Source organism: Phoca vitulina, unplaced genomic scaffold, assembly GCF_004348235.1.
Source record: "Phoca vitulina isolate PV1807 unplaced genomic scaffold, GSC_HSeal_1.0 scaffold54, whole genome shotgun sequence".
Taxonomy (NCBI): Eukaryota; Metazoa; Chordata; class Mammalia; order Carnivora; family Phocidae; genus Phoca; species Phoca vitulina.
Genome location: NW_022589757.1, coordinates 3,445,291 through 3,460,905, shown reverse-complemented (window position 1 = coordinate 3,460,905; position 15,615 = coordinate 3,445,291). Strand labels below are relative to the sequence as shown.

The 15,615-nt window shown below is 40.1% G+C and overlaps 1 protein-coding gene across 5 annotated transcripts in view; it reads right to left on the bottom strand.

Annotated features, from left to right (window-relative positions):
- The window catches only part of AKT3 (AKT serine/threonine kinase 3), a 303,411-nt gene that overhangs the window by 175,121 nt on the left and 112,675 nt on the right, over positions 1-15,615 (bottom strand). For 4 of the 5 annotated variants that reach the window (XM_032389380.1, XM_032389385.1, XM_032389379.1 and 1 more), the window contains one exon: positions 4,055-4,180. The exons of the other annotated variant lie outside the window; for it this stretch is intronic. In XM_032389380.1, coding sequence (XP_032245271.1) covers positions 4,055-4,180 — 126 coding nt within the window. The remainder of the gene's footprint in view (positions 1-4,054; positions 4,181-15,615) is intronic. 5 annotated transcript variants of the gene reach the window in all.

Below are 15,615 nucleotides of genomic sequence, written 5' to 3'. Positions count from 1 at the left end.
TTATCTACATTTCAGGGGGCCTGGGGAGTTTACATTCTGCATGCCAAAGGCCATCTAGCAATTTAAAGTATTGGAACTCTGACCCCAAATCAGATCTTTAATCTAGGGAAAACGGCACCGAATGGGGGCGGGGGAGGGAAATAAAATGTAAATGACAAGAGAGAAATTTGAATTCTAACCTTGATTCTTGGCTACCACCACCTAGTATAGCAACCTCAAACAGATCACTGAATTTCTAAAGGCCTCCTTTTTCTCATCTAAAACAGGAAAATCTGGACTAGATGTTCTCAGACATTAATTCAAAAATGGTTATTAAGCCCTAATACACAGGCACTAGGAGATGTAAGATAAAGAACACTAGGCTCTTTACCCCAAAATAACTCGCAGATTGGTAGATGAGACATAACACATGAACAAATAACCCAAAAACAATGTGATAACAACAAAAGAGAACAGCTTTGTGAGGGGCAGGGAGGACTGATTTAGCAAGGACTGAGACTGGGGATTTAAATCTGAATTAATTCTTAAAGGATGCAAAAGAGCCATCCAGACAAACAGAGGACAGAAGGTCAGTCCGGTCAGAGAGAACAGCATAAACAAAGTCTCAGAGCAGAAGAGCCATGGAGTTTGCCGAAGTGTGACCGGCCGGCAGAAGACACAGGAGGCAGGAGTTGAAAGCAGAGGTCAGACTGAGGAGGTCCCCGCAGGACACACTGAGGAGGCTGGGCTTCCTCCAAAAGGCAGTGAGGAACCAGGGCAAATGGCACAGTCAGAACTTAACTGTACAAGGGTCACTGTGACAGTCGCGAGAAGTAAGGGTGGACGTGGCAGAACCTAGAGGCAGGGCGTCTAGTTAAGAATCTCTAGCAGAGATGGTGAGTGCTTGCTCTAGGGTGATTACAGGCAAGAACGGACAGAAGTTCAGAAAATAAGAACTCAGTAGAACCTCAGTAAAAACAAACTCAGTAGAAACAAATGCACTGGGAATGGGGAGACAATGTGGAGGATGGAGCATGGAATGAATGGGTGCAGGCTTCTGCTCAAGACAGAATTGACATACCCAAATACAGGGGGGAGAGCCGACAAGATTATCCTGAATTCCACTTAGGACAGGTTGGGGCCAAGAAGTACCCGGGGAGAGATGTCCAGGAGCCGGCTGAGTACAGTACCTTAGTGCTCAGGAGAGAGGCCTGCCCTGAAGATACATCTTATGGGAATAAGCTGCCCATGGGTGGGAACTGAAGCCTTCCAAGTGAATGTGACACCCCCCCAGGGAGAGGGTATAAAATGAGAAGCGTCCTTGGCCAGAACCCACTGAGATATCACAATCCACACAACAGGCAAAGGAAGAACAGCAGGAGAGAGAGACATCCCAGAACATTCATGCCAAGAGAGAAGCTGGGACCAACAGTATGAAACGCAGCCCGAGGTGTCGACCCAGGAAAAGAACAACTGAAAAATGTCTGCTCGTCTGAGCAAGTAAAGTGGTCCCTGGAGAACTTACGGAGATTGGTTTCAATCAAGTGACTGAGAGAGAAAGCGAGACGGCAGTGGATTAAGAGAAACAAGGAGCATACACCATGTTTGGGGGAACTTTAGATCAGAAAGGAAGGAAGGTGAAAGTTAGTGAAGATTGGAAAGAGGGATTCCAAGTCCCTACCAGTTCTCCTACTTCCCTTTTTCATATGGATAAAAAGCCTATTTTGGTCAAATTCCAGTAAAACCCACATATATTAAATTTGAAGTCACATTTCTTAATTATCAGGAAAAACAGGGGACTCATGTAGCTCTCAGTGGAATATACATATATAACGTTTCCCAACATACCTTAGAAATACGTGGTAAAATCGTCTCTTTTTTCGCTTACGCAAGGGGGCCAGGGCCAGAGGGGAATTGTTGGCCAAGTAACCCTTCCTTGCTCCAACTCTTCCTTCTTTTAATGTCTCATAAAAACATTCTTTGTCCCCCTCAGCCTGGAATATCCTTCTCCCCTACTTTACTTAACTCCTATTCACTCTGCAACAGTCTGCTCAAACTGCCCCTCACAGAACCACAGCACGTAGGAGACAAAGGGGCCTTGAAGTTTGTTACATCTGAGTGTTCCCACGATGCTGAGAGCTTCAGAGCATGACCCATCCATGGTCATACTCATGCCTTGTGGCAAAGCTGAACTTGGAACGACTTCTTCAACCAGCGTCCATTTCACTACGCCTCATTTCTGCACGGCAGCTTAAGATCGTGGTAAGTCAAGTTTTAAGAACCATCAGTCTTAAACAGCTTATTTGGTCTAAGACACATGTTAACACACTTCTGAAAACGAAGGAGCGGTCTACAACTTTACTTGTTTGAGTCAATTACCTACAACTACTTGATTATACGAGTAAAGATTACAGATGTCGACTAATATTTATTTCGCGGATAGGCTGTCAGTCACTAAATAGGATCTCTCCCCCGGAGTGTAGCATTGATTCCAGCCTCTGCCAGTGGAAGTGTTGGAGCAGATGTGGGCAGACTGTGACATACAGTATGTCTTTAAAACTTGCTGGGGTGTGAAATTTCATAAGGTCAAAAAATGCTGCATTTTGATCAGCAGATACAGGAGTTCTGTACTTTTGTAAATTATTTCAGACAAACCAATACCATTTGCTAGTAAAATAGAGAAACTAAGAACTGTACTGGCTTTATGTAGGAGATAATGTGTGCTGCTAGTGTTTTAAAAGCCAATTTCTATCACTTTGAAGCAAATGCTAGTCCAAAAGTCTCTAGAATGAAAATGTGCTCTTAAGTCAATGCAATATACAAGATACTATTTCAATTGACAACAGGGTTTTAAAAATCATTTACTACTAAAAGAAAGCCATAAATATCTAATGAGCATTCTGGTGGGGGGGAAAATGGTTTCCTTAACTAATACGTACATATTAACAGTGTTCTCACTTCTTAAAAAATGAAATCCCTATATAAAAATCCATTTATAGAAACAGAGAGGTGTCTGGGTTTGTTTGTTTGTTTTTAAAGTTAGTATTCTTGCCACTCAACTGATTTCACAAACCCTTTGGTTTACTGCTTTATCATATTCTTTAAAAAAATTAAAAGATAGTATCCATAAAAAAGGCTGGGGCTCTATCCAATTTTAAAATGACTTTTCTAACATTCAAGGACTTTTGTTATCTTGCATTTTTTTTCTGCTCCTATTTGGTATTATTCATTTTAATTTTTTTGCTTCAATCTTTACCTCCTATCTGTTTCAGATGTAGCTAACAGAAAACAACATATAACCAAAATCAAAATTAAGAATGGTGTCTGGCTAAAGACTTTATCTCAATGGTACAGACTTTAGCTCTTATGCAAGTTTATTTTAACCTAACATTATTTTTTCAAATGCTTTATTTCTGAGTTAACACCGGACAACCCTTTCGTTGATTAATCAATATAGCCAGCCCGAAGAGCCTGGTCATAACACAGCGAGGATAACTGTTGCCAGAACCACCAGCAGCAGCATCTTTCAGTTTATTCTGGGCTATGGTCAAGAAAATATATAATTCCTAAATAAATCTTCATTACAAACATTTTTCTTAGATACTTCTAAGGAAGAAAAATCTAACTTCAAACATAAAATCTCCCCAGAAAACAATTTCTGAAGTAATCACTTGTTTCTCATCCTATGATCAACCAAAAGAGCTCAGATCACGACAGGAAACCGATTAGAAACGTACCAGGTCCTGCAACAGTCTTAACAACCAAGTTCACTTAGCAACGGAGTTCAAAGGTCCCTGTTTACACTTTATAAAGAAAAAACTTGAGGTACATATTTGGGGAATTGTATTTATCAAATTTAGGTTCTATATTCAACTATATTGTATCATATAAGACCATATATCATCAATAATCCCTATGCTAAGGAATTGAAATTGTATCAAAGCTGAAAACTTCCCTGCACTTAAATACAAGCCTAAACTTTTTCATAGGCTTCTCCTATATTGTAAGATAGCTGACACATGAGGTCATACAAATAAATAAATACAAGGTGAATCAACAATTATAATGAACTTACTTGCCACTGAAAAGTTGTTGAGGGGATAAGGTAAATCCACATCTTGAGGTTTCTCTTTATATCCTATGAATGAGCCATCTGTCTTCAAAAGGAAATATCTTGGCCTCCAGTTTTTTATATATTCTCCTACATGAGGAAAGCATGCATGTTAATGCTGGGGAAAAAAATGAACAGCAGCTTTTATGTGAAAAATAAATTATGGTACAATATATGTCCCACAACACTGGCCTCTAAAAATTTAGTTAGGCAATTTTCTTTTAACTTAGCTTACAAAAGAAAATACATAAGCCTGCAATTAAGATTCAATAAAAACTCAAACATGTTTTGTTTTTAATGATTTCACACTTTGATAATTCATTTGCACCATTATTTCTTCAGAGAATCATTCATCTGAGTACACATTTTGTTCAGTTTTTCATTTTATCAGATGGTTGTTAGAGCATATTTCAACCATTTTAAAAAGCCTTGGTAAATCATCCACATACAGTATCAAGGAATTTCGATGAAAAACACTTATCATAAGGAGGAACATGAAATAGATGTTTATCTTCCATGTACTACTGACTAATTGCATCATTTTTTAAGAAGAAAGGGGGAAAAGTCTTTTCATTGTTAAATCTCGATCATAACTTGTTTAAACAACATTTTATTGTTCTGAATAGGGAAATTATCTTCTGGAAAATGCTGTAAATAAGTCAAGAAAATGAAAGAACATGGGTTAACAGAGCTTAAAAACCATACACACACTCACACAAAGAGTAGTAACTGTAAGAACACATGGTACTAGGCCAAGCACATAACAGTCAATAAATGCATATGTATCAAATTTTGACATAAACTATCACCTAGCTATCAAAATATACATTTTTAGCAACCAGATCACAAGCTGCTTACCTAAGAAGCGACTTGACTGAATTTTAAGAAACAGAGGTGCTCCATGACACCATAAGAGATGGAAGGCTATCTGGTCTCAAAATTGTCAGTTCTCTACTGGATATTTCTACCTGGTTCTTCGATCTCAAATGCTGAATCAGAGCCCTGCAAGAAACTGAACCCAGTTCCACTTTCCCTACAAGTCAGCTTCTTCCCTGGACCCCAGTTGCCCAACTCAGGCTAACATGGGGCTGGTTCCCTCTCCTTCGGCTAGGCCAGCGCTGCCTTCACATGTCTCTCATTTAGCCCAACCCAAAGGGGGCCCTCACGCCTTGCCTTCCTGCTGCTGAGCTGTGCCTGCCCCCCTGCCTTGCTCTCCCCCCTTCCATCCTCATGCATCTATCCCTTCCAGATTAATCCTCTGTCTGTACCACTTTGATCTACGTCGTTTTCTGCTCAAAAATATTGACTCTTTCTGTTTAGTACAAATCTCTTAGCATAAAACGTAAGCAACTCCATAGTCTCACCCCAACATACATTTCAGATATGGGGTGTGCCTCTGGATCAGCAGTTCTCAAGCTCTTTACCTCACCCCTCTTTACACCCTTAACCATCACTGACAACTCCAACAATCTATTTAGGTAGATTATGTCTACGTTTACTATATTAGGAACTGAAAAGAAAGTTTAAATGCCTTTATTACTTCCTTTAAAAATAACAATAAACTTATTACGTGTAATATAACTAACATTTTTGTGAAAATCATTATATTTTCTAAAACAAAAAAATCAGCAAAAGAGCAGAACTTCTTTCCATTTAAAAAAAAAAATCTCTTTTGATGTTTGGCTTCACAGAAGATAGCCAGGTTCTCATATCTGCTTCTGTATTCACTCTACTGTGGTATGTTGTTTTGGTTTAAGATACAGGAAAGAGATCTGGCTCAACAGGTATGCAGCCGCAAAGGGCAGAGTATTGGGACAGTTATGGCTCTCTTTCTTTGAGGTTTTCTGAAAGGTTAACTGCAGTGTGGAATTTGAAACCATGTCAAGAAACCTACTGTTATGTGAAAATCCACTGGTCTCTACTACACGTTGAATGAATCTTTTACACACTATGCATGATTTTGCAACATCAAACATGGATCCTTTAGAAAACACTGCTTCACTGAGTTATACTGATCTTCCAAGTGTTGACACATTTGGTTAGGCAAGTATCATCAGAAAAGTAAGCACTGGGAAGCCATCAAGCTCACAATGGCAGATATGTTCTAATTTTTGCTTTGAAACTTGATTTTCCCCTTTGGTCCTAATTACTGTCAGTTCTTTTTCCTTGCAGTGATGTACTTCAACTGCCCACCCTGGTGCTTACCACCTGGTAGATGTTAAATAATAATCTACCAAATGAACGAATACGTGAAGGAGATGCATACAAATATCATCCCAGCACATAAAAAGCACTTAAAGGGAAAGAAAAAGAAAACTTGACCCCCCTCCTGACTTCGCTTTAGTGAAAATATATGGCCCTAAGGTTAATAAACACATGCCAAATTTACAAAACCAGAATGTTAAATTCACACTTCCCATTACAAAGATGAAGCAAGTTCCTTTCTTGATTGTACTTACTTTATTTTTCCATTTTTACTTATGGACTCCTACATAAAATTTAAAATCATTAGATATTAAATATCTAATTAGTAATATCATATTTAGATTTCAAAAGCTCCTGCAAAACAGGAACAGATTCATATTGGTATCAGATGCTCTAAGTCTATCAAGCTAAAAAATAAGCAACAGTTTAATAAGTATACAAAAGATAAAACAAATTCATCTAAAAAATTTAAAAGAAGAAAAATGGGATAGCACTATTTCTCATTTTATGAAAGTACTGAAAACACATATTCAAGAAATATGAAATTAAGAGAAATAAACATCAAATTTTCATTTCTAAGAATAATTTCCTGTCAGCTACTAATGCTGTCAGGGGCTCAGCTGAAAGACACAGAACACCAGCACACAGATCTTCTATCTTTTTTGTTAAACAAATCTTGGGAAATTTAGAATATTTTATATGGTCTACAGCAAGACTTCTGGCTGCCAAAAAGTTCTTTTAAAAAAAATCTATTGGGGCGCCTGGGTGGCTCAGCCGTTGAGCGTCTGCCTTCGGCTCAGGTCATGATCCCAGGGTCCTGGGATCGAGCCCCACATCGGGCTCCCTGCTCCGCGGGAAGCCTGCTTCTCCCTCTGCCACTCCCCCTGCTTGTGTTCCCTCTCTCGCTGTTAAATAAATAAATAAAATCTTTAAAAAATATATATATAAATAAAAATCTATTATGTATCCCTGACATATAATACATTACACCAAGACAGTGCAGGAGTCATTCGCAGTCAGGAATAAAATTGAAAAGTCAAAATTTACATTGCTGATAAAATAAAAAGTATTATTTCTCACAAATTTTGAATAATAATTTTGAGTTGATTCAGTTAAATCAGTCAAAAATTGTACTGTCACAGAAAGCTAACAGTGGATCTCCAACTTTAAGACTCTTGATTTTTGATCGTTGTTTATAATATGAATGGACTTCCTAAGAAGATGTTCAGGACAGAGTACATTTACTTATTTATTTGCTCTGGGTCCTAGAGACACAGTAGTGGACCAAAAACATAAGAAACACAAGGACTCGAACTCTTGGACTTTCTATTCCAGTACTACACCAGGTTTCAGGCACCCCCTAAAATTCAGAGAAGGCTTCTGAAAACTTCCTGAAAGCAGATCCTTTTTTATAGGTTCCCAGGAATGTTCTCAAGTTCATATAATAGCATGATGTGTTGGTCTAATTAAATATTTATTTTCTAGTTCCAAAAGTAGAACTAAGAAGGGATTCTTTTTCTGCCAAAGAACTGGGCCTTACCGAGGACACAAATTCACAAGGTAGGGAATAAAGCAAAAAAGCAAGCTTTACCGCCCCCTACTAGGCCCAGAAGAAAAGAAGAAGACTCCTAGCTCCAGAGAGTATAAAAAGTCATAGCTTTCCACGATACCATGACAGGCCACCAGGCACCCTGATGGCAAAGCAGAATTGTTCCTGCCGCATTGGGGACCTTGTCCAGCTGGTCATGAAAAGGGACCTGCACACTCTCCTCACTGACTCGGTAGTTGAGGCAGTGAGAGTCTGGATGAGGAACATGTTCTCAAGCCGTTCTAAAAATATGGCCAAAAAGTCCTTGCTTTTATGGGGCGAAGTGCCCGGAACAAAGGTGCCCTCTCTGCCACCCAGCCTTTTAAGAGAGACTGCTAAAAGTCAATCACATCTTGTATTTTAAACATAGCATTTACACCTAAATTTACACATGCTGTATTAAAACCAAGCTGTACCATACTTTGATATTTATAGCCCATAGGTTTCAACTAATTTAAGAGACAGCTTGGTTGTAACGGGGCGAAAGTCTTGTTTAAAAAAGCAGCAGCCATTTATGGGGTACCGATTCAACATTTCTATGTGCTATCACAATAAACCTTCAGCAAGCATCACAGCCACACCTGGACGGGATTTCCAGCACAATCTCTTCCCGACTTTCTATCTCCCTTCATGAAGGGTGCTTTCAATTCTTTCTCACACTCCTTGGCTGGAGGCTTTATGCTTTTTGAAGTACATGTGTTTTGATATTGGAAACAGCATATTTCCCAACAGGGATCCTGATATTTTGGTTTCTGTAGTGAGCTGAATGGTGACCCCTCAAAAGATATGTACCCACCCTAATCCCCGGGACCTGGGAATATTACCTAAGATGGCAAAAGGGGTGATGAAGTGAAGGATTTTGAGAAGAGGGGCTTATCCTGGATGAGCTGGGTGAGCTCCAAATCCAATCACAGACATCCCTGAACGTGTGAGGCAGAGGGGGCTTGGACACTCTGAGAAGGCCCCGTGACCCAGCGCCGCATCCCCAGCCTACAAATACCTGGAGACACCAGGAGCTGGAAAGGCAAGGAACGGATTCTCCTCCAAAGCCTCTGGAGGGAGTCCGACCCTGCCTGACACCCGGATCTCTAACTTCTGGTGTCCAGAACGGTGAGAGAATTTGTTACTGTCTTTTGTTTTGAACCACCCAATTTGTTGTAATTTGTTACAGCGGCCCTAGAAAACTTACTGCGGTTTCTTAGCACTCTAACCAAAGGCTTGTTTATAGAACCAAAACAAAACCAAACCATTGGTCAGTTAAGTTCTCGGCATCAGTGGTAACAGAGACACGTAGTTAACACCTTACGAACGCAAAGGAAAAGATCCACCTACTCTCATCAACAGGAGAGAATCCTGTTTGTCAAATGTGGGGTTGGAAAGGCTATTTACTAGAGGTCACAGTTTCACTTGGTTATAACCGACTGACTTCAGATTCTGGACTTTTGCCAACTTTCTTACTTTACTTAATAATTTATTTCCTGTAAGCTCTTAAAACAAATAAAAAACCTCAGTGTTTTTGAGTGAATGTTGGCCACAGAGGACATTCTTGATTTCTCCAGCTGAGTACAAATAATATTTTGGCTCTCGGGCTTAATCTTTAATAACAACCTCAGATGGGAGATGGTATGAGCTTAAATTCATACTCACTTTGCACCTAAATATTTTTGATAGAGTATTCAAATGGATCCTCGTTATTAGCGATATGCATTCAACTCAGGGTTATCCAACAAAGTTGACAGTGCTCCTTTCCTACTGTTCACCTAATTTCAAATTACATTTGTATTTGACAATCCTCACATACTACAGATTATTCCATTAGTACTTCACTGAGAATCAGGTTTCTAGCTCCTGTTTTGGCACTTTTTGATGACTTCAACTTTGAAAAAGTGCAAATGTATACCTTAGGACTAAAAGCAGACTGAGGAAAACATTCAAATGGTCTTACATCTAGAATAACCAGGAAATGCCTAGATTTGTTTAGACATACCAGTGGGAAAAAAGACCCCTAGAAATGATTCAGCTGGTATCCCCATAAGTGAATTATGTTGATAAATATTTGATTCATGCATTCATGCATTTGTACAGCAAGGCTGTGTTCCAGAACCTGGTCCCAACTCTAACTTCGCAAGAGGTAGACAATTAGCTGTGCAGTCAAGTACGTACAGGCTGAGAACAGTGCAGAAAGACCCCTTCATCTACTGGCGGCCTCGTCTCCACTGGCATGCGCTATGCTAAAAACACAATTAGGTGCATGAACTAAGATGTCATTAAAATAGATAGAGACAGAATTCAATTGAAAAGAAGTCTGTACAAGTGTAGTACTGTTTTTCACAAATCCTACACACATGATCATTTAGAATTTAATTAGAAAAAACGCTTAAGCATCATTTTTAAGATAAGCTTCTTCCCTAAGATAAAATACAAAGAAAATGAATGACGCTGGTTACCAACAACTGTACTGCAAGCAAACTGAAATTCTGATTTCTCTAAGAGATTCAGGGGACACAGCTTTTGAAAGTACCAACAGCCACTCACACGTGCTGGTGCTGTCACATAGGTTTCCCAAGCTAATCACTCCCGGAGGAAGAGGGCGAGCGCATGTCGGGAAGGAGGCACCACCGTCTCATCATAAAGCCGAAACCACTATAAGCTCAGCTTTCCTGAGAATATATATTCTCTGTATTTTATATCCATGTTTAATCACAATCCACATTTTTAAAACATTACTATTTGTCTTTGTCATCTCAGAGGGGGAAAATGAGTAATATCCACACTCGCTGTGTCTGTTAATAACAAATAACCTTACACCTTCATTCTTTACAGAGCGGGGAGAGCCAACTGTATTTATACAAACAAGCAACGGGCCATCTTACCACCGCGTAAGGCATGCAGGTCACATTTTCAGAACAAAAGAAACCCTACTTAAGACAAACACTATGCTGTGTAATAAAAGTCACAACAAATAATCGTGGTCAATACAGGATCAAGAAACTTCTCCAATGGGGCCTCAGTTCTTTCCCCGCTCTGCCTCATCCTTCAAGCTCTGGGAAGGACAACATTATGCTTCGGAGCGAGCGTTATGCTGCAGCTTCCCAGCATGGGTGGGTCTGAATCCTGGCTCTTCCACTTCTCAGCCATGGGAACTTTAAGCTCTCTACTCCCAGCCTCCTGATCTGAAACCCAAGAAGCATAATAGCAGCAAACTGAAGGACAGGACATGAAAGCACTCACCTGAGTGCAGCGTGAGTTAGATTTTGTTATTATTAAATAGTGGAACCACTCATCTCCAAGCTTGCATTAAATATTCCACTAATCAGTAGTACGCTCACGCACGAATATGGTCATAAATGAGGCAACAGGCAACCATCAGTAATAAATTTACTCTATCACCCCCAAAACCAAAGTCTCTTTAGCTAGTGTCAGGTACATAAAACTTGAATCCTCTCCAAAGAAATGAAAAGGCTATCCCACAACAAAATTAATTAATTAATTAATTAATACTTCATTTTCAAGACAGGGGTAAGAATATCAGAGTAACTAGTCTTCCAAAAAAAAAAAAAAAGAGCTAAAATCTCAGATCTCTCTGAATCATTTTTATTAAATGATATACACAGGGTACAGGACCATGAAAATCAAATAATTTAAAATTTCCCAAGAACAGCTTTTAAACCCAAAAATGGCAGCTTTCAATCAAAATAGATTTATATGACTTTAAGAAAGCTTTAGTCTTAAGTAAAAGTCTTCATGGGACAAATTTTACCTAAGACAAAAAGAGGTTTAATGTTGATAACAGTATAAAATCGATTAATTTCATCGTTTACAATATAGTTACGTATTTAGTTGCTTGTTGACAGATGCCAACCAAATTTACACATGAACCACCTAAGAGAAAATATAGCAGAATCTTTTTTCCACTAGTCGATTTTCATAAATAAATATTAGCACCACAAACAAATACTGAATATATAATTCACAATAGTGTGCTATGTCTTAAATATCTTAAAAATCATACAGCCAAATATAGTTACTGCGGAAATGCATGGTGATAAACATAACAAAACATTTGCAATCTTTAAAATTGTCTGTTCCATTTTTATATAGTGCATTGCAAGTGTTCTATTCCAAATAGATCTAAGTAAAAGCCCTATGAATGTGTCTCAGGGAATAAAAGAAGTAGAATTTCTCACTGAAATTATCATCGTCCTCTCTTACAAGTGTCTTGAGGATAATCCTAAGGATTTTTTTTTTGTATTATCTACACTGCAATGAGCTAGCATAGTAACAATTTTTCAACTCACAGGGACAATCTGAAATGTAACTTTTTTAAAAAATGAAAGTACTTTTGCATATTCTACCAGCTTACTAGATCTATGTTGATTAGGTGTTTCAGCTCCTACAAACGCAGAGGTTTGGGTTGTCATTCCCCTTTTATTAGTCCTTTCAAGCACAGTCTTCCCTTGCAGGTCACACTCTGCGGTGTCATCTGTGCAGTCTCCTCGACCGTCATCGACCAGCTCTGGCTGTGTCTCCATCGTCTCTGAAAATTGGGTGGGGTCTACCACACATGCCCAAAACACTACACACTTCCGCCCCGCTCCCTCATCTTCAGGTACTGTTCATAGCTCAAAGCGTCACAAGGTTCTTGAAACACTTTTATTTAGAACCGGGGAAGATGGGCTTCTGATAGATTCATTCATTCAAAAATACATCGTTTGAGTGTCAAAATGCGCACGTGCATGGAGAACGCAGGCGTGGCGGATCCAGGCACAGGACCTGCCCTCGTGGCGCTCTAAGCCTAGCGGGCAGCTGTGAGTACTGCAGAAAAGTGGATGCTTTGGGCAATTAAAATGCAAAACGAGAAGTTCTTCGTGATCTAGGAAGTCATACCGAGGGGTGGCAGCATCTCCCACGCGTGGCATTTCCCAGGGCACCCCACATGCCTTGTGGAATGGTGCTCCCTAACATCTTTCCTGCGGGGAAAGGGCTTGGCAGGAATATCAGCATAGGATCCCTCAACATTTCATGGAAGAACTGGTTTGCTGCTGCGTTGGTTCCAAGATCGGGCCCTGCACCCATTCCTCTTGGAAGCCTCACAACAATACAAGCGGAGGCCTGGTAATCGTTTACGATGCTTCTTTCACCTAGCGTAACATGTAACACACCTGAGCCTTTCAAGTTTCAAGATCCTGCCTGAGCAGTCTTTTTCTCTCATGGTTTTCTGCACAGTATTGATTAATGAGGTCATATTGCAAAACACTCAAATGTTTATGATGATTTCACCCTGCTTGTCTGGCTGTCACATAAGGTCACTGAGAGATTTGTCTGCTCTTGTACTGGTCAATGTTACCATTGCAACTGACCAGATGGAAGGTGTTTACAATTTTGGTGATTTTGCACTGTGCTTCCAAGATGCCTTAAAAGCTTTCCAGATGTACCCACATTCCTCTGCTTTCCCACATATGCTCCTTCATGATTATTTTGAAAAGTATATTATAGTCAAGAGATTGTGCTTCCACTGCATAATGCATGAACTTGTCATTTTTATATTAGGTATAGTTTTCATATCTCCTTCCCAAAGAAGGCTGGGGCCCATGTTTTGCTTTGAAGCTGAAGCAGTGACGAGAAAAGGACCCACGCGCTAAATACCACAGATGTTCCAGAGTGACCTTCTCTAAGGTCAGAACGGTGGCCTGCCGGTACTTCACCTACTTTATCATTTTCCTCTCTTTTCCAGAAAACTGCACAATGATCACCTATCTTTTAGCATTCCGGTATTTGTTTCCAGGTATTCTGTAAATTAGTTAATCAAATCCCGGTTTCCTTTGTTTTTCGAAAACCCTACACTTCAAAACTGTGATACTTAACTAATTATCCTTTTAAACTTAAGAACATCTTAAAAGAATTACAGTGTTCAGTTTTACTTTGCGAGAAAAGCAAGGTGAATGGAAAGACAGAGAAGAAAGAGAGAACAAAAAGCATTCACACAAACTAGCCAACAGAAAAACAGCATCTTGGCAATTTAATGAAGAATAAACCGTGAGATTAGTTTACATAGCAGTAGATATGTTGTGGAGAATTACTCAATCTGCACTCAGCTTCCTGCTGGGTTAAATGTGAGCTAAATTATTATTTTGCTTACATTTACGCCCTTGTAGATTGTGAAAGCAGAGCCTTCTTTTTAATCTGCTTTCTGCATGATAGCAAAAAGTCTCCAACTCCACACAGGGCATTAAACACCCGGTCTCTCCCGTACTATTTTAACAAAGTAGCTAGGGCCACAGAACTTTAAACAATTTCGAAGAAATGGACAAATTTTAAAAGAAGACATTTTACAACTTCTTTATTAGAAATATTTTCCATTTCACCACACCATATTCCCTAAATGTTTAAATTAATGTAATCTCCTACATTATATATTCACTGCAGTAAATAGCCTTAGTGAATATCAAACACGGAGGCAGGGAGTCCATAACACCAGCCTACTCACTATGCACCTCTAGCACCTACCACAGAGCCGGCTGGTATTTATCCATTAATTGAATAAATAAACCTACCACTACATAAACCACACTCATGTCAGCAAAGCTCTCTCAAACAGAAATCTCACTCTAACACAACGCTGCATAGCTCAACCCATGTTTCTGTTAGAACACATCCGATGGATAGCATTTACAACCATCAGTGTCTCCCTAGGGCAGATGGTGGGAGCTGGCAGCAGCGCCTGGTCATCGGGAGAAGGGCGGTGCCATCTGAAAAAACCCTCAGGTGATTCAACCCTCCCACCCCTATATTCAAATCACTGCCTTGTAGAATAAAACCCAACAAAGCAGAATAGGGCTTTATCTCAGACCTACTGAGTGTCCCCTGTAATAAATTTCCAGGAGCACAAGACCCGAAAATGACACCACATCAAACCACAAACTCTGTCCCTCTGGGGCCAAATCCCTGGCCTTCCCAACCCCATCCTCCTCCCCCTTCGTTTTTCCGAGGCCGTATACTGACCGAGACTTGTCTCAACAGCAGGTAAGTGGTGAACAGAAGAAGTGCTAAAAGGCAGGATGAAGGGGACACTCAAGTGCACAGAGCCATGCACGTTGCTCAGGTGTCACCCCCATGACTTCCCCACAGCGACACAGAGAGACAGGTGCCAGGGTAGCCTCACTCTGCACAGCCATGCTGAGGCAAGCCAAGGACAGAGTTGAGATCTGAATAAAGATCTGCTGAAGTAAACAAAATCCTGCCCTGCCACACCGCTCAAGCCCTCAAAAGGAGGAAGTATATTACACCAGTGGTGAGAAGCACATACTCTGAAGTTCAAACGCCAACTCTACCACCAACTAGCTGTGTGCCTTTGGGCATATTGCTTCCTATCTCTGTGCCTCAGCTGCTTCTTCTGGAAAATGGGGACAACAGTTTAGAAGAACTGAATTAATATTTATGAGGGGGGAACCTGGGTGACTCAATGGGTTAAGCGTCTGCCTTCGGCTCAGGTCATGATCCCAGGGTCCTGGGATCAAGCCCCGCATCGGAGCCCGCTTCTCCCTCTCCCTCTGCTCCTGCCCTCTGCTCATGCTCTGTCTCTCTGTCTCTCTTTCAAATAAATAAAATCTTTAAAAAATATATTTCTGAAGTACACAGAACAACGTCTGGCTAATACTGAGCATTACACAGCATTTGTTAAATGAATAAAGTACGGCTAACCAAAAAAGATATAGTAAGTGCTTAATACACA